Here is a 26,020-nt window from a genome sequence, read left to right as displayed (position 1 = left end):
CCTTTGCTGATCAACCTGCACGTGAGGGGAGATGAGTTTCCAGGTGCTCTGCTGATGACTCACGTTCGTTACCAACCCTGGAGGTTGTGCCACATCTGATTTGACCTACTTTGCTGAATCAGCTCCATGTTATAATCTACTGATATTTACATTTTAATACTCTTACTTTCACACAGGTACCTTAAATAATGCTCTGTAACAGCTAATCTCATTATTGATCAAATAAAATGCTCCTGACGCTTACCTCTATTTTATGTATTTTTAATATTGCTCTCTTTTCCGTTTTATCTTTCTTATAGAGAAGCAAATCGTTTACAGCTGGACTCGGTGATCTTAAAGGTCTTTTCCAACCTAAATGATTCTACAATTCTATAAGAAATAACCTCACGTTACAAGCAAATCCCAGCTTTTTGTGGGGAGGGTGGGAGCGGAGGGGAAGCTATCAGCTCACGTTGTGCTGCTGCAGAGCCTGCCTATTTTCAGCATACCTAGAAGCAGAAGAAACTGTTCTGAACATTAAAAAATGATAAAAACCTGTGCTAAAGGAGAAAGGGCTACTCCTGATCTCTCTCCAACTACAAATACAAATCCTACTTAATATCCCAAGGAAGCAAAGTTCACAATAGATGGGAGCTCTTCACAATTTCCATCCAGTTACAGCAAGAAAACAGCACACTCAGCCCTGGAACTGGGTGGATGGTGACGGAGGAGACCAAGACAATCCATCTGTGGGGTCCCACCACCTCAGGGCATCGCCCAGACTCACGTCACATCCCTCAAAGAAGAGTCTGCCCCAGCCACACAACCTCCATTTGGCCAGAGCTCGTCAGGGAAGGATGTACAACATTCACCAACTCACACTCCCATGAAAACCCAGAGTCCAGGAGTGCAGAATATTAAAGGGAGAGAAGAAAATTGAGGTGCAGAAAATTGCCATCTAAAAAGCCCTATAGAGTTTATCTTTCTCCATACTCCCCTGACTCCAGGACGCTGTCTTGAAGGCCTTTAGGGAAGAATCCAGAGATATTCCACATGGCAAAACATTAGCATATATTTTTTTGTTAACCAATACCATGTGTGTCTCAACTGAATATCAATTTTACTACGGAAAAAGGGGAAGCAGATCAGTTAGTCCCAGAACTAACAGGATGACAGTTGGCCTGACAGTAAGAAATTCCTCTTTGAACAGAAATACCTTAATGAACCTAAACAGTGTATTCTGCAGAGAGATACAAGGCTGGTTTTATTGCTATCCCACCTCATATTTTCTAATATTTTTGAGGCCAAATAAGACCATTATAATATTCTAAACCTGACACCTACATAACACAGGCCATAAAGTCTCCTCCAGCAGCTCCAGCCCTGGGCTTATAACTTCTGGTTGAGCAAGAGCACACGCTGAAGGAAGATTAAAGGGTCTCCAATGGTGAAGAAGCAACCATAGTTTCACTTAAGTTCTCCTTTTTTCTTCTTGTTTGTTTTTTGTTTTTTTTTTTTCCCCAAGGAAAGTCTATTCATTTCTGTTTGAATACATCTAGTTTCAGTTCTAAATCACTGCTTCTTTATGTCTTTGAGATTAACTGACGGGGAAACTTGAACGACAGCAATGGTCAAGGAGGCAACACTCCCAGGAGAACTTCACAGGGCATCAATTCTCATGGTGAAAGATAAAATATTGGACAAGACAAGGGTTTCAAATTAACAATGAAATCTCATCTGTGAAGAAATAGTTACGAGAACAGTAACTCCTCCCTCTCGTTCTCACTGAAAAGATTACACAAGCTTTTCTCTTAAACAGAGAGACTGAATTGCATCCTCATCCTTTTGTCCTGATTGATGATTTATCAGTTTTATTTAGGTTAAAAAAAAAAAAAGAAGAAAAATTAGTTTACTCACTGTAGTTCCCTTTTCTCACAGGATCAACAATATTCTGCCATTATACCTCCACCCTCCACACTTTAAAGTCAGTTTAAGGCAGCATTTTCTACCATTAACATATTACCCATTGAATGTTTTACCAGCTTACTGTGTACATTAGTTTCCATTAACATACTCTATTATTTAATCAACAACAATATTAAAACATCTAAAAGGCATATTTTAATTAAAGATATAAAAGGTTTTACAGCAACTGACGAAGTTTAGAATCGCATATTTGCTAATATAAATGATAATCAAGTGGCACAACAGTGGAAAACAATTAGTCAAATAGTGCACGTGCTGATGAAAATTCTGATTTTAACAGCACAGAACAATTTCAGCCACACAACCCAAGAACAGGCAGAAAGGGACAAATTTACAGGGAGTCAAGAGAACAGAAAGAAGTGATTCTTCATGAATCCCAGTGCACCACATGCACATAAATCAAACTCTTAAAATAAGCAATTATAAACAGACCACTTGCCAAATTTCAAATGCATAATTACTCCTTTGTTTTCATCAAGAAAGATCTGACCTACACAACCACCTTTCAGACAATTTAGACCAAAAAAGCGAGACTTTAAAATAAACACTTTTATTGCCATTAGGATAATCACAGATTTCCAAACCAGTATTTTCCCCTCTGCATTTTTTCATTATGTGTTTTAAGAGCAAACTGCTTTTACCTTTTTCACTGTAAAACCCTGTAATCAGTTTGCCTTTCCCAGAGCCAAATGGTTCGAACGACTTTAAAAGTACAGAAATATTTGGCTTGATTAACCTTAACACTTAGGCCTTTTCTGTGGGCTAAAACCATTATTTTCACTCCACCAGCTGCATTTAGCTTGGGAATGTTTCGTTATTACTGGAAACCAAGTGACTATCCACGGAAGTGCTTGGAGAACCCAAATCAAACTTACTGGGAAGGAACTCTTTCAAACTAGCAATGCCTCCTGTAATGCTTTGTGGTTGGACTTTGCCTTCACCTTCCTGAAGCTCTGGTATTTTCAAAATTCCAGATCGTTATTACTGGAAACCAAGTGACTATCCATGGAAGTGCTTGGAGAACCCAAAGCAAACTCTTCCAAACCAGCAATGCCTCCTGTAATGCTTTGTGGTTGGACTTTGCCTTCACCTTCCTGAAGCTCTGGTATTTTTGAAATGCCCCTTCAGGTACAGACTGAGCAACCAGGACACACCATATGTGAAAACTGAGCAATGAGCTCAGATCTTGCAGAACTGGCTCAGGTTGCCCAGAGAAGCTGTGGCTGCCCCATCCCTGGAGGGGTTCAAGACCAGGTTGGAGGGGGCTTGGAGCAACCTGGGCTGGTGGGAGGTGTCCCTGCCCAGGGCAGGGGGGTTGGAACTGGATGGTCTTTAAGGTCCCTTCCAACCCAAACCATTCTGTCATTCTATAATATAAGGAGAAGTAAGAAGAAGAAAAATTAAAGACATAAAGGAAAAGTGGAATTCCACATGTCAAGACTGCGCAAGGAAAGAACCCTGCCTTCTGTTACATTGGGTTTGGAAGGAAGAAGGGAACCAAACAGAGACCACCTTAGATGATTAAAATTGAGGTGAAAGCTGCTGAAAGCAGGTAAGAGAAGTGGGTGAGGAGATATTGCTGAGCGGGCATCACATCACCACTAATTGATGGAGCTCAGCCAACAGGTTTGGTCCCTGCTTTGCAGCAGGCACTGGCCATATGGCAAGGACAATTTCAGGTCATTAGAGAGTTCGCTCCTCAGCTATAAACTCTCTTCTATTATGCTCTAATTAAGTCGTGGTGTTGGCTTAGTTAGGAAGTTAGGATACTGAACGACTCTGAGAAGCCAAATTTCAATTATTATTGCTTCTTTAACAGCTAAGGGCATCTTTAAGGTTAAAATGTTTTGTATCAAATGTAAAGTGAGCGGATCTGTAAGTAAAAGCTATTTAAACAAATGAAATCGGGACATCTGGAAGATTTAATGCTAAAATTTTCTTCCCTCAAGAAAGCTTTTTTTTTCTCCCCTCTCTCCTTAAACAAAACAGATTTTTAGTAATGGCTCAGCATTGCTATTTCCTAATGCTCTCTTTTAATTGCCTTAAACCCACTGTCTCAGCGCTTGTTTTTTTTAAAATATCACCAGCTCCAGAGAGGAGCTGAGTTCCCGTGTGTGGCAGGAAGGTTCATTTTGTCCTTTGCAAAGTCAGAAAACGTGTAAGTCACAGTGCTTTATTAATTACTTTTCTAGTACATCTGTAAGTGCTTTATTAATTACTTCTGCATTAAATCTGCAATGTCAAACACATTGGTTTACATTTCACAAGTGTATTTAACAAACAGGAATAGGAAAAAAACAAGCCCAAGCTCAACTATGTTACGGACAGATAAAACCTGTTCAACTTACCACAACATCTGACCTCATCTTGCCAAAAGTCTTGATTAAATGAGCGTAGTGATAATCCTCCATTTGCCTTAAAATGGCAGTCATGCACGCAACAAAACTCCCCTAGCAAAAACAAAAGAAAAAACACATCAATTATTTAAAATAGGGCAACATAAACTGACTGTGATATCGCTAGAGAGCACCACGTAATGCAGCAGGTAAAATTCTATCATTTAAATCCATTCACATGCAAAATTCTGTCAAGAAAACAGAAGACATCTTGAAAAGTTTCCATTTCCAATTTCATGGCTCTCTCACCATCTTCACTGGACGTTTTGCAACATATTCATATAAAAATTGCTCAGGCATTAAAGGCTTTGGAATGTAATAAACACTACTGCTAAAAATACCACACAATGTCAGGATTTGCATTTGGGAAGTCGATATTCTGCTCAAGGAAGAAATCTCTTCAAAATCATTATACTGAGCACCGCAGTTAAACCCCAAGTTCTCATTTCACTGAGTGGTATTTTCACATATTGTGATGTTTAAAAAAAACAAAGCAAAATAAAATCCAATAACTTCCATAAGAAGAGAACAGCAGCACCGAACATCTCTCTCGCAAACCATGGAGAAAGTAAGAAGGGACCAAAAAAACTTTAATCTTTCCTTCTGGCATGTGAAAATATCACAGTAACAACTCAAACCCACTTCTCTCTCCATGAGAAGTTTCCAGCCCATAAATGACTTTTCTGCTTGTCCATCCTCCTCCTCCGACTATCTGCTAAAATAGCAGAAAATAGCTTTGATCACATTTCTGTGTTTATCTACCCATTTGGTGAGTAATTTAGTATATACCATTGATTGATTACAGTAATAGCCTCCACACCTTTTCTGATCTTTAATGAAGAATAAATTGTTGGGAAAAAAGTCGGCAGAATCACTCAGAAAATAAATGATTCTTTATATGTGATAAAATTGTAAATTCCCCCTTCTGTGCCATTTTCAAGGTTATTCTACTCCATGCACAGCCCGACAGAGCACTCAGGAGTTTTCTATTCTTTCTAGGCACAGCCCAGAGTTTTTATTGTTACCTTGAAGATCCTCATTACTTTCAATTTAAAATATTTATTTCTACATCAGTTTGCGTAATTAAGACGAAACACAAAATGACATGAGGTTCTCTCTGTGTGTTATGAGCCTTCTTATTTACAGTCTAATCCCCCAACCTCCACCACAGAAACGCTCCTTGAATTTGCTTTTCTCCTACGTAATGGAGTTTAGCTCCAAACTCCTACACACCTCATTCTGGCCAGGCCAGAGCATTATTTTTTTAACAGGACTCAAAGGCACCCGACGGGAGCTCTCGGGCAGATGCAAACGGCGTCAATATGACAGGGAAAGGCCACCCGAGCTGCTGCTCCGTGACATCAAAAGAACTTTCTAACAAACTATGACAAGACTAGGAGCTGGGACCATACAAAGATAACAGTTCCAACTATGAAATGTAAATAAGACAGGATCATCTCAAAAATCTCAAAACGTTAATTGTCAAAACCCCATCTAACAAGCACCCGACTGAACACACGCTGGAAAAGGGCTTGTGCCTGCAAGAAAGTATTCAGTAGCCCATATTCAGTCCTATTTCCCCTAACAATGTCATCAATCAAAGAGATGTTTCATCAGAATTACCAATTTTTGAAATTGGCTGCTTAAGACCGGGCTGGAGATGGAATTCAGTCCATCACTCCTCATAAGGGTCTGCAGATGGTTCATAAATGCCCAGGAGAGATGAAGACGAACTTTGGTTTGCTCAGGGTATCTTTCCTACAGATGCTCATTCAATCTGTGCAGTCCATTGCTTTGCAAACACATCAACGTGGCTTTACCTTCCTTCACATGAACACATCCACACACCCAGCCCTTCCCAGGTGACCCCCCTCTCAACAAACAGCCTCTCCTTCCTTCTAGCAAAGTTGTTTCTATAACGGGCTAATAGCTTTGATCATGTTTCTGTGTTTATCTACCTGTTTGGTGAGTAACTGAAATTAATATGTGCAGCTGCAACAGCCAAAAGATGAATTTCATACCTGAGGAAATTATCATGGCAACCTTGTATGCAAAAAAAAAAAAAAAAATGAATGTGGAGAAACTGTTAAACTTTCAAATGTATTTTAATATGGATTTTTAGATATAGGAGCAGCTAGAGATGTGGCTGCCCCATCCCTGGAGGGGTTCAAGGCCAGGTTGGAGGGGGCTTGGAGCAACCTGGGCTGGTGGGAGGTGTCCCTGCCCAGGGCAGGGAGTGGAATGAGATGATCTTTAAGGTCCCTTCTAACCCAAACCATTCTATGACTTCTCAATAAGTTAATCAACACTTTTTCCCGTTTCCCTGCATAAAACAATGTTTTATGCTAATCTTAGTACTATCTTGGGAACAAAAAAACTTTCCTTCTTTGATACAGTATTGTTCCTCTGAGTCTCTGTTGCATTGCACACCCAGACATCCCAGACACAACATTTATCTTCAGATCCCCACCTGCTAAATAGTGTTTAAGCCCCTGCTGCTTAGGAAAATCTATTTAATATTAGAAAAAAGTACACTACCAGTCATCTGCTTACTCTTTGTAATTTTCTTTGCACTGAGTGAGGTATCATTTGCAGCCAGCATGCTCTTAATTACAATGCTAATAAAAATTTGTAATTATTTATAGGCAATATTTGTACTGTAGGTGTTTTTAATATGGTCTATTAACTATTCAGCAATAGCTAACAACATTATTAAATTTTAATCTTAAGTTGATTTTTAATCTTTAGTTGGATTTGGAGACCACTGTCATCTTCTGCAGAATAACATTCCAAGCAATACGCAAAAAAAAAAAAAACCAAAACTAATTCTCAAAAAATCAATTTCAATTTTAACTGTAGGAGTAATTGCAAACCTACATCCACAGAGCAAGTAGTGCAAGGGCAACACGGGGGGCTGGCCATTGCCCTCTGCAATTATTAGCTATTTATTCACTGGAATAGTGTCGAGGTTTATACTGAAGCCTCTCACATCCCTCCTGACTCGCAAAGCTCCGAAATGAAGTAGTCACAGAGCGACGAAGGTAATTACTACACGTCACACTAGAGAAGTGCCTTTAATACACTTTACAAGCATTTTAATACAATTAGTTACTCTCCTGCCCAAAAGCAGAGGGGTTGGATTCATTTTTTCTATTCCAGCCAGGTCCACTGAGGCAAATAAGAATATTCCCAAAGCAAACCCATGGGATCCACCACCCACAAACCCAGCGTAAGGGAAGGCAGGGCCAGTCCCCACACTGGAAAATAAACTCCATTAAAAGTAAAATAAACAAAACCCAAACCCAAACAAAAACAGAACACCAAAGGAGAGGTTTCTTGTTTGGAAACAATGCATAATTATTCAGAAAATACAGCTTATATTTAAAAAAAATAAATCTTATATTAAGAAAAAAAAGTTTTGCAATTGCAAAATTTAAATTTATTTCCAATTCCTGTGAAATACAGTTCTGAAAGGACAGCTGAAGAGGCACATGAATGCTCAGAAGGTATTTATATTCCTACATTATCTTTACAATAAAATAATAACTGTTCAAATGGCCCTTTGACAGATACGGGGAGGGAAATGTGAATATCAAATAATCCCCACAAGTAATAAGTAACACTGAAAAATTTCACAATGAGAAGAGAATTCCCTGCAGGAGAGACAACTCGTGCCAACGCTTTTCTCTCTCAGGGGTAAAACATCCAACTTCAAAAAGTCTTGTCCAATTTATCCCAGGGAAATCTCTAAGTTGGAAATATTAAGCTCCTTACACATAGTGAGAAAGTGTAGTTTTGATTCTCTTTTGTTAAGAAAAGGGATGCTTCAGCATAATGTCCCTATTGCCATGATCAGGAACAGATGGAAAAGTGTAAGCTACATTTATTTTTCAATAAAATTTTCCTTATACAACCTTAAAAGACTACACAGCTAAATAAATAAATAGATAAATAATTAAAAAACCCACCCAAAAACATTTTCATAGAATTTACTCTGTTGGAAAGGGTAGAAGTCCCTCACAATTACCAGAGAGTTTGCAGGGATATAAAAAAGAAGCTTTCTCTTTGCTTACATGTACTCTATATATATTAGCAACAAATAAAGAAATAAAAAGCAGTTACTGTTATTTCTAGAAGCCACAAATGAAATAGATACCACTTATGGACACCAAGGCCAGGCTGGACGGGGCTTTGAGGAACCTGGTCTGGTGGGAGGTGTCCCTGCCCAGGGCAGGGGGGTGGAACTGGATGATTAAGGTCCTTTTCAACACAAACCATTTGGTGATTCTATGGAAACCAGCTCTGCAGAGAGGGGACCTGGGAGTCCTGGTGGACACCAAGCTGCCCATGAGGCAGCAATGTGCCCTTGTGGCCAAGAATAGGGTGCATCAAGAAGAGTGTGGCCAGCAGGTCCAGGGAGGTCATCCTGCCCCTCTGCTCTGCCCTGGGGAGGTCCCATCTGGAGCTCTGGGTCCAGTTCTGGGCTCCCCAGCTCAAGAAGGACAGGGAGCTGCTGGAGAGAGTCCACTGGAGGGTTACAAAGATGATCAGGGGATGGAGCACCTCTTGTATGGAGACAGGCTGAGGGACCTGGGGCTGTTTAATGATCCAACAGCAACTATGCCAGAGCCGGAGAGGGGGATCACTCTGTAGGAAGGTAACTCATGGCTCCTTTCTGTGCACGGGCTTTTTTGCAGCCCCCCAGCACCTCAAGTGAGTTGGACACGGGTTCCTTAAACTTCTACCCACAGCATCTCCCCCTGCCCTCCTACGAGTACAGACAGGAAAACCAAACCAAAGCAAAACACCCCTAAATATACACATATATATATTTAAATGTATATAAATTCATACATATATTTCTCCTAGTAGTAAAACAAACATTTCCTTTTCCTGTAATAGAAAATCTGACAGTAAATTCCGCAGCACCTTTAGAGAGAAAGTTATTTCACCGACAACAGCGGCAGAATGTAAACAAGTGCAAAATGTTAACATTTATCACTTTGTTTCTTACTGATTCTACGCTACTTTCCATTTCCTTAGGCCAAATCCTGCCTTCTCCAACACGAGTAAATGGAAGGAATAAAACATGTGAGTCTCTTTCCTCTGAGAACCAGAAGTTAATGTTTGCAATAATGTGAGTGATAAATGTTGGGGTGTTTTTTCCTGCTGCCACCAACATTATTACAAAGGCATCTTTTTGCAAATCGAGAGCCACTAAGGGATTTTCAAGTGACAAACTCTGCCCTCGGGGCTCCTGGACAAGATGTACCACCTTCCTTAACCCAACCTGATTTAAACTTGCCCAGTTTCTGCCCAGCAGAAACCTCATTTAGGTCAACCCAATTCAGGGAAGGTCCAGTCACAATTCAGAAGACCGATACAGAAGTTTATAGGTGAACATTAGGTTATTTAAGTCTTGCCTAACTTGTTTTACTTCAAAATTTATTTTACGGGTCCAGACTTGATCTCTGACAGCTCAATCACTATCAATCAATAGAAATCTTGTTGCAAAAGGAAATCCTTTACAGGACTTCAATGCTGATTACATCTTGACCAGTGAAGCACACTGGTTCCAAAATAGAAAATAATGTTAAAAAGAGAGGATTTTCCTCAAAAGAGGGCAAGGTCTAAAGAAATTTTCCATTTTCATAGATGGGGCATGGAAGAACAGAATTTAGCTGTGCTAAGCAGGCCTAGGTTTAGTGCTAAGCACACTGTAGGCTGAAGAACCTTAGGAGGTTCTTCACCTTCAACCTCCAGCCTGCTGTAAGCAGGACTGATCCAGGGATGGACCAGGCTTTACCCCATTTGGTCCTGAAAGCCCCAAGGATGGAGGTCAACTGCAAGGAAGAACCTGGCTCCGGCATCTCGACAGCCTGGGGGGCTGCTGCCAGGTCCCCCCAGAGCCTCCTTGAAGGTAGGGCAGAGCCATCCTTCTGCTCTCAGAAGTCACGAGCTCCCAGCTTTCCCCATCTTGGGGACATCTCCTGCACCATCAGGAGACCAGGATCTGATCTGTGGCTGCCCCATGAGCTCACCCCTGAGCAGTCCCATACCTGTCTGCGGTTTCCAAACCCTCTGGTGCCAACTGCTGTATCCACAAACTCATAGGAACCACACAAATCAAGCATTTTACATAAAAGAGAAAATTTGAGAGGGGTCAGTTGAGCCCCCGCAGGAACTGCTGAGCACGACTCCTGCGTGGCAAACCAGCAAGCAAGAATTTCCTGAGATACATTGTGAGTCGACAAAAGCTCTTGCAATTAACAAAATAACTTTGCAGATGCAAAATAAAAGCAACAAAGGTGTGTTTTCCAGTCTCCTACTTCATGTTTTACTGCAAAAACGAGTTTGAGGGCTACAGAGGAAAAAAAAAAAAGCCCTACTGAAGTACTATAATTATGCATTTATTCGAGAAGGTGCTTATTTTGGAAAGTATTTTACTTGGAAAAGCTGATTCTCAGCAAGAAGTCCTTGTCTAAAGGTTTCCAAACTTCTTTCAACTACCAACTGCCAGGAGAAGAACCAAACCCACAACCACCTTCCCCTGTTTCGGAGGCAGGGATGGATCCAGAGGCTCCCACTCCATCCCAGTCCTGCTGAGCCCCAACAGGGTGGAAATATCCATCCAGCTGCCCTTCAACACCTTTCCGTGCCGTGATCTCCCCCTTTTCTAAATTAATTCTGAATAAGCAAAAATCCTGATTATTGTTTCACTTGAAGGAAAACCCTGTATTCCCAAACAGGAGGGGAAAAAACCCAACCCACACATCTGAATACAGGGAAATCTCTGGCAAGAAGAGGAGAAAGGATCTTCCCACAGATCAAACCCAGAACCCGAGATCTCGGCAGCTCCACTGAAATTCATTTTGCAAAAGGCTTATTTATTAGAAATGTGATGATACGCACAGCGAGAATATACACAAAGCCTTCCCTGGTTTGAAAGCTCTTTGCACTAACTTTCGTAAAAGGCAAGCAAAAAATTAATGAGACATTTTAACAACACCATTTATCATTTTTCTAAGGCTCTTTTTCAAAGAAGTCCATTTTAACCAAAAGTGCCTCACTTTACAAAGCTCCGTGCAGTTTCAGTATTAGCCAGTGTTCCCTTCAATTGAAATCACAGTGCTTAAGATTTCTGAAGGTCAGTCCACTTATATTTGGTTTTCTGAATGCAATTGCCTTTCCCCACTTTTTTTCTCCCCCCTGCTAAACTAAAAAGTATTTCACTGAAAATCTCGAGAACCGACCTCAATAAATCTGTTTTAGGTTTCTTGGTTGGCCAAGTATCCAACCTGGCCTTGAACCCCTCCAGGGATGGGGCAGCCACAGCTTCTCTGGGCAACCTGGGCCAGGCTCTCACCACCCTCACACCAAAGAAGTTCTTCCTGAGATCTCATCTCAATCTCCCCTCTTCCAATTTGAAGCCATTACTCTTCATCCCATGGCTCCCCTCCCTGATCACGAGTCCCTCCCCATCTCTCCTGGAGCCCTGGAAGAGGCTCGAAGGTCTCTCTCTCTCTTTACTTGTGGCCAAACCCATCTGCAAACGACATCATCACTTATTGCAATCAGAAACACCATTTTCCTTCTCAAACACGACCGACGTTGAAAGCCACGTAAATAAACTATGACCACATCAACGCAGACCCGTTAAAGAATTTAAGATTTGCCAATAGAAGGAAAAGATAATTTAAGATAACGAGCGCCTGATGTTAAGAATGACTGCACTAAGGTAATTGCAGTAATTGCAATAGCCGACAGGTATTACAGATACCATCTCTGAGCAGCAAATGGCCCCGTGACACACCCCGGGGACACTCGGGAAGACGTATCATCTTTCCAATGACCCTCCTCTTCAGCCAAGACAGGAGACTCTGCCTGATGGATACACTTCTAAAAGCAACAGCCATTTTTAAGACAAATTATTCTCCTTTTTGGCGCTTCTCATTTGACTGTTGTGACATAAAATATTTAGCAACTGGTTCGTTGAGGGGCTTGGAGAGCTTGAAAGAAAGCTCAGAAATACGTGCAATCAAAATTTAATTGATAGAAACACGCAGTTTAGAAATCCTTGGATTAAAAAGCAACTTGCGAGGTCTCCTGAGCAGCAAATGGCCCCGTGACACACCCCGGGGACACTCGGGAAGACGTATCATCTTTCCAATGACCCTCCTCTTCAGCCAAGACAGGAGACTCTGCCTGATGGATACACTTCTAAAAGCAACAGCCATTTTTAAGACAAATTATTCTCCTTTTTGGCGCTTCTCATTTGACTGTTGTGACATAAAATATTTAGCAACTGGTTCGTTGAGGGGCTTGGAGAGCTTGAAAGAAAGCTCAGAAATACGTGCAATCAAAATTTAATTGATAGAAACACGCAGTTTAGAAATCCTTGGATTAAAAAGCAACTTGCGAGGTCTCTTTGGAGAAGCTTTGGTATTTTTGAACTCGTCTCTACCTTTGGTTCGTAATCACATAAACCATCGCCCCATAGCACGGGGCTGTTCCCTCACCGGGTTTTGGGGACAGAGGGTGGATGTGGGGAGGAGGAGGATGGGGGAGGCAGGCTCAGATTTTGTGCCGTGCCCCCCGGCTCCCAGCACTGTAGAAGGTTACACAGTCCTTGCAGACAACTCTACCTTTGGTTCGTAATCACATAAACCATCGCCCCATAGCACGGGGCTGTTCCCTCACCGGGTTTTGGGGACAGAGGGTGGATGTGGGGAGGAGGAGGATGGGGGAGGCAGGCTCAGATTTTGTGCCGTGCCCCCCGGCTCCCAGCACTGTAGAAGGTTACACAGTCCTTGCAGACGGGGATTACTGCAAGGCTCTCATCAGCCTTAAAATAAAGACTCGTCTCACATTTGCATGTTATCAAAATGAAAACCCCATTATAGACAATGTTCTCATTCCCTCCTCCCCAAAGAGCAGGAAAACTGATTAAATAGAGAAAGACAGCACTGCTGATAATGGTCGGGTCCTCTACTATGACTTTTCTAACTGATGTTCAATTTTCTGTGGCATTTCGTAGTATAGCAGCAAAATTAGTTGTATTTATACAAATCCACGTGCCATTCTGGTAAATAAAGGAAATACAATTCCCAGAGAGGTTACATTTTAAGTTAGACTTTCTGTACCAATATTGACAGATAAGAGGAGCTGAAAAGATTAATACCTCGTAGCAGCAAACAGGGGATTTCACAGCAGGGAAATTGCTCTTCTCTGCCTACAGGAATATCCTCACTTTACCTGTCTCTTCCCTTGGAATTGGAGAATCATAGAATCATGTAGAATCATAAAACTGTCTGGGTTGGAAGGGACCTTCAGGATCATCGGATTGGAGAATCATAGAATCATGTAGAATCATTGTAGAATTGTCTGGGTTAGAAGGGACCTTCAGGATCATCAAGTCCTTTCACCCAACACTGCCCAAACCACCACTGACCCATGTCCCCCAGCCCCCCGTCTGCCCGGCTTTTGAACCCCCCAGGGATGGGGACTCCCCCACTGCCCTGGGCAGCCTCTGCCAATGTTTGACCACCCTTTCGGTGTAGAAATTTTTCCTAATTTTTCCTAAAATGCAGCTCCCAAATCACACCCTTGGAGTCTGGAGCAGCACAGGGACAGATGGGAACATCCCACCCACCATCCAACACAAATTGTCTACCAGGAGGTTTTCTCTTTGTCTTACACATACATAGGTTGTCTCTTGCACCGGCAATCTTACTTCATCTGTAATTTCTTTAGCTTGATGGATTCTGCAAAATGGGTGCAAGGTTTGCCAGGAGCAAGGTTTCAAGGCTTGAGGGACAGAGCTCCCCTGCGCCCAGCGACCAGCTGGTGACAGACGGGTACCCCAAGAGCACCCCCCAGTCTCTGCACAGTGCTCCCCCCACACTAATTACCCTGCCACGGCAGCAATAAGCACGGGACCAAGAGAGAATATTGGCTCTTAAAGCTCCACTGCTTCCAGATGAAGCTAATTCAGGTTTCTCATCGCTTTCAGTTTTCAAAAACCACCTAAAGCATTTTAGGGGAATACTTTCTGTACCGAGTAACTCACTATGACTAAAGTGCAAACCATGTTTTGATAATTTTCCTTATGATACCCAACACACTCAATAGATTCAAATAACAACAAAGCATTTTTAAGCGCTGGTTTTCCCCCACTGAAATAAATTTCGATTTATAATTGAATTTCATTTTCCTTCCAACATCCTCTTGGCAGAAATCATAAGGGAAAAAAGTAAATCCCCTCACAAATAAGAAGTCGTTTATCATTTTCTAACACAATAACACTTAAACATTAAGAACAGGATTAGATGTATATTCAACTATGTAATTGCTTTCACATACGTACAGCCTATGCATGTGGTTAACAAAAGCAACTTAAGTCGAGAGATCTTTTTTTAATTACATACCCACACCTAAATGAGAATTAATCTCTCTTTGGAAAAGCAATTAAAATTAAATCCAAAACAAGATTAAAATCGGTGAGTGAAAACGTTCCAGCACAGAGCTCACCTCCGCCGGCCGCCGCGAGCGGGGACGGGGCTCCCTCCTCCGGGTCTGCAGCCAACAAAATCCCTTCTTCATTTCCACACACCCCCCCGAATCCCAGCCCAGCAGCCACCACCGGGAGAAGCAGAAACTCTTTTATGTTTCCTGCCATTCAGCTCCTCAATCCCACTCACCTGGAATTTCCCTTCCCAGTCCCGGGGTCCTGGGTCCCTCTGCCACGGTGACGGGTGCTCAGACCAGCACAACTCATAGATATTCAAAATATATCAGAAATATTAAGAAAGGATAAGTAAAACTAAAACCAGGCTAAAGCAAAAGCTATATGGAATTAATTTAATTTAGCAATGCTGCCTCCCCTGCCATCTTTAGCTACTGTTCACTCATTTAATTAAAATTTTCATGATAATCCACGTATTTATGCGCATAACAGTTCTTCATGTGGCTATAATATGGCAACAAAGCTGAGGGCAGAAAAAAAAAGTGTAGCTCTTTCTAGCACAGACTGCAAATTGTCCCAGCTCAGTAAAGCCAGAGGTGCTGCAGGGTCCCCGCTCAGTTCTGCTCGGGATGAAGGAGATGGTGCTGAGGGCACAGAAGGGCCACAGCTTGGGATTTTCAGACTTGTGTTTGAGTCCAGTTCCATTTCTTTTCCAATTATACCCTCTTGAGATGTTACTGCAAACTGTGGGTCTGCTTCTCTCCCCTTTAAATGAGATTTGAGGAAGAACTTCTTTGCTGTGAGGGTGGTGAGAGCCTGGCCCAGGTTGCCCAGAGAAGCTGTGGCTGCCCCATCCCTGGAGGGGTTCAAGGCCAGGTTGGAGGGGGCTTGGAGCAACCTGGGCTGGTGGGAGGTGTCCTGGATGAGCTTTAAGGTCCTTTCCAACCCAACCCATTCTAGGATTCTTTGCTGCTGTGCACACTCCCCAATCCCACTGGATCCAGCTCTGGATGAACACCTCTGTGTACCTCATCTAAACACTGCTGATACTTTAGCCCTTAAGCACACGAAAGGGAAGCTGGAAGTCAGAAGTGATGCACTCAGACCAAGGCTAAGACAGCTCAGACGTTCAAACAGTGGGGAAAAAAAACCCAAAAAAGCCCATGGATAAAAGCCCTGAGCTTATAAATGTTGAAGAGGAAAGTCAGAGGACTTTCTCCTTAGGAAAGCTGGGAGAATGAAAGAGTTTCACCACTGAGATGGGAAAACATATTAAAAGTCCGCAGATGCATTCAACCCATGCACACGTGTACAGCTGTTCCGTCCCCAAATCCATTCAAAGACAAAAATTGCCTTTCATTTCGAACATTTTTCTCTACACCGAATGCTAAAGAGCCCCTTCGTGTTGCCACAGGAATCTCAAGGGATGCAGAGAGAGAGAGAGACAGACACAAATCACGCTTTTCCTGCCTCTGCATGCTCAGATCTGTTCAAAATACTGCACGGCCTTCACTAGTTCAAAAAAGTGCAAGCTTATTGGTTTTGATTTTTTCTTAAATAATTTTTAAAAAGTAAACAGCAAACAGGATGAGCAAAATTATCCCACTCGAGTGTGTACATGCAAAAAACCCCTCTTATCTACAGAAAACCCTCCAAATTAACCATGAATCCTTACAGGAAGTGAGGAGAATTTTGTTAAATTGATATAATTTACTGTTTATGTTCCACTAAAACCACTTTTCTATTCAGTGTATCAACATCACCCATTTCTCATGATACAGACAGGAGCACCTTTACCACCCACTGTCTTTTCCAGTATTTAAAAATAATAGAACTACCATTTCATTAAAACATCATAGAATACAAATATGGCACTGTATTTCTCTATGACACAATACTACTTAAGTACACTAAAAACATGAAAAATAAGAGGAGAAAATACCTGAGAGATCTCAAATATCCCAATGGGTCCCAGGGCCTGTCTTCAGGTCTCAAAACACGAGAGCAATGATTGATTCCCACCTGAATGCAGTAACATCAGTATTTCAAAAGTATTTTTCCTGACCTTACGTCCACGCATTTAATTTGGGACATAAAAAGCTAAAACCACAGCAGCAAAATGACCCAACCCTGAGTTAACGGCAGAGCCTACAAGGCTCAGCCCTCTCTTGGTATTTGACAAAAATAAGTCTAGAAAACAATAAATACCTTCTTATTGGTGTTGCTGGAAAATACTCATTATCTGTTGAGGAGGTAAATTTAAGGACTTTAAAAAATTGCTTTACAATTATCTTAGAAAAACTACTTAGAGAAAGACAAAATGCCTTTGAGGGCTAAGGAAATAGACCTGATTAAGTTTATTCCTATAAGTAACTGAGGGATACGGACAATTTCTGCAGAAAGACAGTACAAACATTACCCACAGTCATTAACTGGTAGGCAGGAATTAATATGTTTACAATTCAAGCCAAGTGATAAATATGCATAAATAAAAAGAAAATACTCATTGCATCTCTGTGAATTATTAAAACTTTTTGTTTGGTTGGTTGGTTGGTTATTCCTTCTTAAAAGGAAAAATTAACAAGGACAAGTATTCTGCTTTTTCCCAGTTACTGGGGTTTTTCCAGCTAGGAATCCAGCCAGGTAATTTTTGCTGGCAACATCTAAAATTAAAAAGTTTTCATAAAACAAAACCAAAAAAGACCAACCAAACAAAAAACAACCAGCAAAAAAAAAAAAAAAAACTAAAATTAAAAAGTTTTCATAAAACAAAACAAAAAAACAAAACTAGCAAAAAACCTGGATTTTCAATTTCAACTCTGCTTAATTAAAATATTAAAAAATAACATCATCAATTCTCTCCTAAATGAGCTCCTATGGAATATAGTGACAAGAGCAAGGAGCACGATGTGTCACTATTTTGTTAGAGGAAAGGACCTGCAAAAACCCTGAGAGACCTGTGAAACTACAGGAGGAGCCCCAAGAGCAACCCTCCACGGGATTCTCTCACCTTTCTCCTCCCCTCCACTGAAATCCCATGTCCCCTGTCCCCAAAAAATGGCAGTGACACGATGTGTCCACCTCCAGGACACATTTAGTGTCACCTTCACTCCCCAGCAGCTTTCCCACGGGATATCAAGCCCCTTATTGAGATAATCAATTGCTGCAGAGCTTATCTGTCAGCTGGTAATTGATGTGAAATAACAAAATTATACATCAAAGCAAACCTCGTTAGCTCATCATCCCAGCTCATCATCCTGAGCGAAAACTCAGCTCACAAATAAAGTCCCAGTGATGTTTACTGCTACCCTTCAATGAAAGCTTTGATTTATATCATCTCACGGAGAAGTAAAACTGAATTCGATAAATAAATACGGCCTCCATAGCTCAGGGGGGACATAATAGATTGCAGAAGGTACACAGAAGGGCAACCAAAATGACAACCTGGAGAAGAGAAGGCTTTGTGGAGACCTTCTTGAAGCCTTTCAATACTTAAAGGGGGCTTGGAAGAGTGATGGAGAGAGACTTCTCCAGGGCCTGTAGTGAAGGGACAAGGGGTAATGGTTTTCAACTGAAAGAGGGGAGATGGAGATGAGATTTGGGGAAGAAATTCTTTGCTGTGAAGGTGGTGAGACCCTTGAAGTAGTTGCCCAGAGAAGCTGTGGCTGCCCCATCCCTGGAGGGGTTCAAGGCCAGGTTGGAGGGGGCTTGGAGCAACCTGGGCTGGTGGGAGGTGTCCCTGCCCAGGGCAGGGGGTGGAATGAGATGATCTTGAAGGTCCCTTCCAACCCAAACCATTCTATGATTCCATGATACTTTAAATTCCTAGAAGCAAACCCACAGTATTATAAAATAGAGGAGCCCTTCTCAGAGCAGACAAAGGTACTCAATGCCATGCAAGAGTCTGCTGGGCCCATCAGCCAGCTCTGGAGCTGGAGACCAGAGCTGTGCCCATCACTGTGGCTGCTGGGCTGCTCCTGCTGTCCCCCAGCCCAGGGACACGCACCCCATCCCCTCCCCGACACCCACTCCAGTTATGGGGCTTCCCCACAACGCTGACTGACACCCCTCTGATTTGAAGCCTGTGCTAACTCTGCTCCACAAACTGCTGCCAAGTATTAATATTTAACGTGTTGAACCTGTTTAAAAATTGAAGAAAATCAAAATGTGGTGCTACTTCCAATGGGTTTTAATACGGCATGTCCTGGAGATCATTTTTTATAAAGAACAGACCATTTTTATTGCACTGTATTTTGAAGAGCCACAGCCCCAGGATTAAGAAGGGCTTTGCTGTCAGTCCTAAACTCATTTAATGGCATTATCAGGTCTCCCATATTTATCATCAGACTGCTGCATAACACAACTTATTTAAATATTTTGTGCTTTTAGGATTTTCAGACTTTTAAAAATAACTTCTTATGTTTCCTTCTTAAGGTAAAACTTAGTCACATACATTTCAATACATAAAAGAATTAAGCCTTTGCGTAGTCAATCACGAATTCAGCATCCCCTTATTTGCAAATGCTTAAGTCCTTCGGTCATTTTATATTAAAAAAAAAATAAAATAAAATATTAGCTGGAGCACTGGCATTACTCAAAGCTTAATTTATTTTTTTTATAATATATTTATATATATATATATATGGTGGATATAAAAATATGTTAAAATAAATCCCAAATAAGACCCTGTTGTTTAATTACTCATTCGGCAGTAAGAAATTGTGCTTGAAAGGCATATATGGATTTTGGAAACTAAAGAGTTCACTTTTGAACATTACAGGCAAAAGACTGACTGTTGTTTTGGAGTCAGAGCATTGATAGAAAAGGTGCGTTCAATTTACTTCTGACTATTTGCACAGTTCACTTTTCTCTCCCTTACATAATTTTGTGTGATTTTCATTTTTCACATGTTTCATAGATTTTGTTTCAGCTTGTTTTTTCTGTTAAACATTATGCATTAGCACTGGACTGCTGTCTGGGCTTCTAACTTTAAAGCAACCTGTAGAAGCACATAAAAGCCCGTATTTTTATGCTATATTTAAATTTGAAATAGATCAATATTTCAATCGAGAAAACCTTACTGAGGGTTTGGGAGTTTACATTACCTTATAACATTTAACAGTTCTCCAGTTTGACACAAAAGTTGTATCAAATCCTCCTTCTAATGAAATCAATGTTGTATAAATAATATATTATTCCACCAAAGAGGAAATAAGCAGCAGATGAAAGGATCCCTGGTATTTGTTACGTTTGCCTTTCTCTTGTCCGTAACTTGAATTCTAACTCATTCCAGATTTTCATTAGGTGCTTAAACCTGAAGCCATTTGTTTGAAGGCAATCAAAAGTATGATCAGATTTTTTATTCTTTTTCTTTTTAAACAGGGCAGTATTTCTCCCTTTGCCATAAAGCAGTTGGAGATATATCCCTGGGATTTGAAAAGGTAATAAAATAAACAAGACAAAACAAAGTATTAAAGAAAGTTGGCGTAATATTCCTTTAAAAAATTTTACCCACACTTACGGTTCCTCAAGACATCTTAATAAGAATGTAATTTCACATTTGCTCTTACTGAACAAATCAAACACGGTGATTTATTATTCAGATGGGCACAAAGGATTTCTGAAATGCAAAAAGAAGGGCTATAAAAGCACAAATCATCAGTAATGACGACAAGCTAAACTGCCTTTCAAATATGAACAAAATGCAGCCATTTAGGGTATCATACATCATGGTCTCCCAGACCCTCATTTATTTCCTCACCCTACAGGCTGCATGATAATTTAACAGTGTGGAATTCTGCATCTATTGAGAACATCTTTATTAGGGAAGCGGTTTCGCAGCTCGTACACACCACTGGGACCAGTTCAGAATCTCCATCCTTAGGAAAACAAACATTTCCAGTCATCACCTTGGTTCCCTTCCCAAACCCATGTGTATTCTGAAACCAAACTATTCTGAACTATACACACAGTGAAAATATGGGAAAAAAAGCCAAAGCCCTCCTATCCACCCCCAAATTAGGACTTCTTTCTTAGTATGAATGATAAACCATCATCTACAGCAACTGGGAATGCTGGTGAGACAGCATTTGTCTGGAACTCAACCCCTCAGCTTTAGCTGGTAAAACCCACTGTTGTATTTTTCTTCCAATGATCTCTACAAAGGGAAATTAAGAGAAAGGTCTAAATCCTGCTCATACTTATACCAACGAAGTACAGAAATAACTATGGTGGCTAATGAGGTTACTCAGCATTTTCCTTCTTAGAGCAGAAACCCCATAAATAGCAGTTCACTTAATCAGCTATTTAATATTTTAGCTGCACACAGGTATTATGGGTATTATACACATAATCTTAAATCCACTTTATCTTCAAAATGTTCCGCCAAGTTAACAGATGTGCAATTACTTGCACTTTACAGATAAAGAACAGACATAAGCATAGCCTCAAATGAATTGTCCAAGCTCATGGAAAAAACTTATCATGGAGCAAGACACCAAATTAAATCTCTTGCATTTCTGCTGAACACGACAGCAAGAGACCTTGTCTCTTTGTCATCCCAGCCAAGCTGGTCACATCCCTCCCCAGAGCAAGAGTCACAGAATGGTTGGGGTTGGAAGGGACCTTCTGAGATCTTCTAGTCCAACCCCCCTGACCAAGCAGGGTCACCCAGAACAGGTTGGACAGGAATATCCAGGTGGGTTTGGAGTATCTCCAGAGAAGGAGACTCCACCACCTCTCTGGGCAGCCTGTTCTAGTCCTTACACTGACCACATTGGTCCAAAATGACTGCAGAGAAAGAAGGCACAATATCGTCCATGCCTCCACGTTTCAAATCAAGTAAAACTCTTCGTTCAAATACAGGAAGGGGTTCTGTGACAAATTAGGCTAATGTTAAATGATTCTATATTCCCAGAACCCCACCTCATGCATTTGGTGCTGGCACTTAAATTACCACCCCTAATAAAAGTTATTTAATCCATACCCAATAGCCAGCCCTAGGACAAGGTACTACGTTCTCCTCAGAGGGAGCCTGGTCCATCACCAGCCTATCCTTCACCGCGTGCTTCCCTTCCCACAGGACCCAGAACTCATTCATAGAATCACAGAATGGTTTGGGTTGGAAGGGACCTTGAAGATCACCCAGTGCCACCCCCCCTGCCCCGGGCAGGGACACCTCCCACCAGACCAGGTTGCTCCAAGCCCCCTCCAACCAGGTCTTGAACCCCTCCAGGGATGGGGCAGCCACAGCTTCACTGGGCAACCTGGGCCAGGCTCTCACCACCCTCACAGTGAAGAATTTCTTCCTAATACGTAATCTAAATCTACCCTAATATCTAATCTAATTTATTCCTGAGCCTGCCCCTCAGTTTTCAGCACACATTTTAAACTGGGGTAAGTTTAAACACCAGCTTTCACGCTGATTTGGAAAATGACTTTGGTGTTGGTTATCACCTTCCCCACACCAGAGCGAGCTGGGACACCTGGCAGATAACCCCAGCTCTGGCTGCCACATGCTTTTCCCTGAGCTGGATTTGAGCTTGTTTTTCCGCAAGGACTGATGAGAACTTCATAGACTGTTCCAGAAAATGACATTTGAGCGTTACACGGTAGGACCCGCACGTTCTAACGGGAGCAATAATCACACCAAACACCTGCTCAACACAGACATCTCCCCCGGGCACAGCGTGCACAGCAAACACTCTTCCAGCCAAAACCCTGTAAGGAGTGGGAGGGGGAAGGTGCCCCAGCACTGCTGCCCAGGAGGACACAGCCTGACACTCCCGCACCAGTACGGCACCAGTATCACAATCATTCCAACGTGCCCTGTCTCCCAACGCTCTCCCAGAAGCTGAATATATGGAAAAAAATAAAGAAAAAAGGTATTCTGAGAAGGGAGGACACCCCATTAGAGAGAATGGAATTTGTGATCTAGAAACAGTAATAATAAATTGCTCTTTTTCTCTTTGCATCTTTCCAGGTTGAAGCCAGACCCCTCGCTCCCTCCTCAAGCGTCGTTTTGACTCTACATTTCATTATGCGCTCAGCATTTTTTAAAGGCTGAAAAACTAGCGTCGTTTTGACTCTACATTTCATTATGCAACAGTTGTGCTCAGCATTTTTTAAAGGCTGAAAAACCGGCAAATGGGATGATGAAGCATTTCCATTTTCCCAGTGTATTCAGTTCCTACACTTTCACAGTAACACGAAGCATGATAATCAGGAAACACGTTATTTTTCACAAACTGTGATTTAAAATATGCCTGTGTGCACCAGTAGTATCAGCAGTTACACATGGGTAGGACAAGCGGGAATCTGGTCTACAACTGGAGAGTCCCTTCTAATTCTCTAAAAAATCTACAGAATCACAGAACGGTTTGGGTTGGAAGGGACGTTAACGATCATCCAGTGCCACCCCCTGCCCTGGGCAGGGACACCTCCCACCAGCCCAGGTTGCTCCAAGCCCCATCCAACCTGGCCTTGAACCCCTCCAGGGATGGGGCAGCCACAGCTTCTCTGGGCAACCTGGGCCAGGCTCTCACCACCCTCACACCAAACAAGTTCTTCCCCAGATCTCATCTAAATCTCATCTCTTCCAGTTTGAAGCCATCACCTCTCACCCTATCACTACACACCCTTGTAAGAAGTTCCTCTCTTGTAGCTTTCTTGTAGGCCTCCTTTAGGGCCTGGAAGGGGCTCTAAGGTCTCGTTGGAGCCTTCTCTTCTCCAGGCTGAACCTCCCCAACTCTCTCAGCCCGTCAAATATAGAATACAGAAAATACAGAAATTTTCTGTATAGTTGCCTGGCCTTCTAAATGGTGCATAAACATAATGCCTGTCAAGAATACTCAGCCCTGAAACAACAGCCTCTAAATATAACGATGAAGAAGAATATTGTTTAACTGCTTCAGAGGGCTTCTCCTTTCAAGCCACTAAAGTTATCAAGCAATAGTATTTTCTTCAGACAATCATGGTCTGCCCGCCCTGCCTGGCCTTGAACCCCTCCAGGGATGGGGCAGCCACAGCTTCTCTGGGCAACCTGGGCCAGGCTCTCACCACCCTCACACCAAACAAGTTCTTCCCCAGATCTCATCTATATCTCATCTCTTCCAATTTGAAGCCATCACCTCTCATTCTATCACTACACACCCTTGTAAAAAGTTCCTCTCTTGTAGCTTTCTTGTAGGTCTCCTTGAGGGACTGGAAGGGGCTCTAAGGTCTCGCTGGAGCCTTCTCTTCTCCAGGCTGAACCTCCCCAATTCTCTCAGCCTGTCAAATATAGAATATAGAAAATACAGAAAAATTCTGTATAGTTGCCTGGCCTTCTAAATGGTGCATAAACATAATGCCTGTCAAGAATACTCAGCCCTGAAACAACAGCCTCTAAATATAATGATGAAGAAGAATATTGTTTAACTGCTTCAGAGGGCTTCTCCTTTCAAGCCACTAAAGTTATCAAGCAATAGTATTTTCTTCAGACAATCATGGTCTGCCCGCCCTGGGATTTGATCCACATCTGGTCACATCTCCAGCTTGGAAAAAAGTAACAGCATCTACTACCACTGATGTATTTGCTTCTGTTGAAGCAGCATACATATTTAAAACGTGGTCACCATTCCATGTAATTTTATCCCTGTCTGTGTACAGAACAAATTTATTTTGGTGTAGAGAAAACCACAGAGGTAGCAGAATACTGCGAGTCAGCGCCGCGGAGAAGGAAAGGAGAGAAAGAAAAAAAAGCCTGGTGTTCGACTTAAGTTCTTTCCACCTATTTTTTGGGGGGAAAAAAAATCCCTGGTAAGAAACTCAAGCGAGATGACAAACCGATCAAAACTGAGCCATCGGCTCATCCCTTGCAATACGGCTGTGGGGAGCACACAGCCCCCATCCCAGACACCAAAAAGGTGTCCTTGGGCACCTTTTTTTTAGGGATCAGCAATGAAGTTGCACAGATAAGACTGTCTGAAGGGCGCACAGAGTACACCTGGGCAGGTAGCAGAGAGGGAGAGCATCTCAGCTGCCCTCTGCTGACTGCCTGATTTGTTAAACCTTCCTCTGATCCAGCCCCGCTCAGCTCAACTGCACTTTAAAAAAAAGAGGATTTCTGTGAGCCCACCCCCACGCGTCCCCCCTGGTGTTTATGTCACAGAGGGCTCCCTCGGGGGGGTTTTACCCCCCAGCAGAGCCCTGTGCTCAGAGTGAAGCTGGCAGCAGGCAGGTTCTCCAGCCGCAGCACACGGCCGGTGCTGCAATGGGCTGCTCCAGCTAATTAACTCTAAAAAGATGTCCAGGACTTGAGCCAGTATTTCTGCTGCATCCTGCTATGCCCAGGGACTAACTTGTTCAGGGCTTCGCCCGGGTGTCTGTCAGCCTGGGGGTAACATCCAGCCCCCCCTGATCCACCACTTCGAATCTGGGTCCTTTCACTACATCCCCAAAATCAACAATCCTCATCGATGCTGCTGATGGTGGGGACAGTGTCACTACAGACACACGCCGTGGTCGCGCTTTGGTGGCAACCAGGCTCAGTGAGGTTCACACTGCGGGGAAAAAATATCTACTAAACAGCAATTCTAGAGAAATCCTGTAAAGGGAAGGGAACGACCCAGCACTTCTCAACTCGGACAAATTCTGGTGCCTCCCATGACACCTTCTCTCTGCCAGGAGGGTCTGACTAAACACGACCCATTTCATTTCTAACTTTCTCTTATGACGAACATCTCCCCAAAGCCCTCTATAAGATGATAATGTGGTTTGAGAGAAAAAGAGGAAAGACGGGGGATTTAAGTTCTAAGAACATCAGCGCGTTCCCCGATCCTCGCTGCTTTCTCAAAGCGCTTGGCTTTTAACTTGCGCCCATTTTATTCCAGGTTTAAGAGCAAATGGGAGCATCCAGCCAAGCCGGGTCCCTTCAAACACTTTTCCCCCCGCTGAAAGGCAGCCGTGTAGCTTTAAAGGAGCGCTTCGGTGAAATCCCCGATGCATCAGCATCACCCACTCTGCGTCTGCTCCAGCGTTTCTGGCTCAAGTAGCGCAACTGGCTCAGGAGGGTGCTGGGGGGGGACCAGCGCTGCCAAACCCAGCACCGCAACGGGAGAAACGGGGATCATTCCGGGGTTTTTAGCCAGGCGGTAACGTTGCAAATTCCCCGTTTTCCCTCTCCTTTTGCTTCCCCCACCCCGTCCCCCCCCGT

General features: G+C 42.5%; 1 protein-coding gene across 1 annotated transcript in view; it reads right to left on the bottom strand.

Moving 5' to 3' along the window:
- DOCK1 (dedicator of cytokinesis 1) overlaps positions 1-26,020 on the bottom strand; it is a 294,524-nt gene that overhangs the window by 121,055 nt on the left and 147,449 nt on the right. The window contains exon 28 of the mRNA XM_014945313.1: positions 4,314-4,415. Within this exon, the coding sequence (XP_014800799.1) occupies positions 4,314-4,415 (102 nt within the window). The remainder of the gene's footprint in view (positions 1-4,313; positions 4,416-26,020) is intronic.

Source organism: Calidris pugnax, unplaced genomic scaffold (assembly GCF_001431845.1).
Source record: "Calidris pugnax isolate Ruff unplaced genomic scaffold, ASM143184v1 scaffold89, whole genome shotgun sequence".
NCBI classification, from domain to species: Eukaryota; Metazoa; Chordata; class Aves; order Charadriiformes; family Scolopacidae; genus Calidris; species Calidris pugnax.
This window is presented reverse-complemented; position numbering and strand designations above follow the sequence as displayed.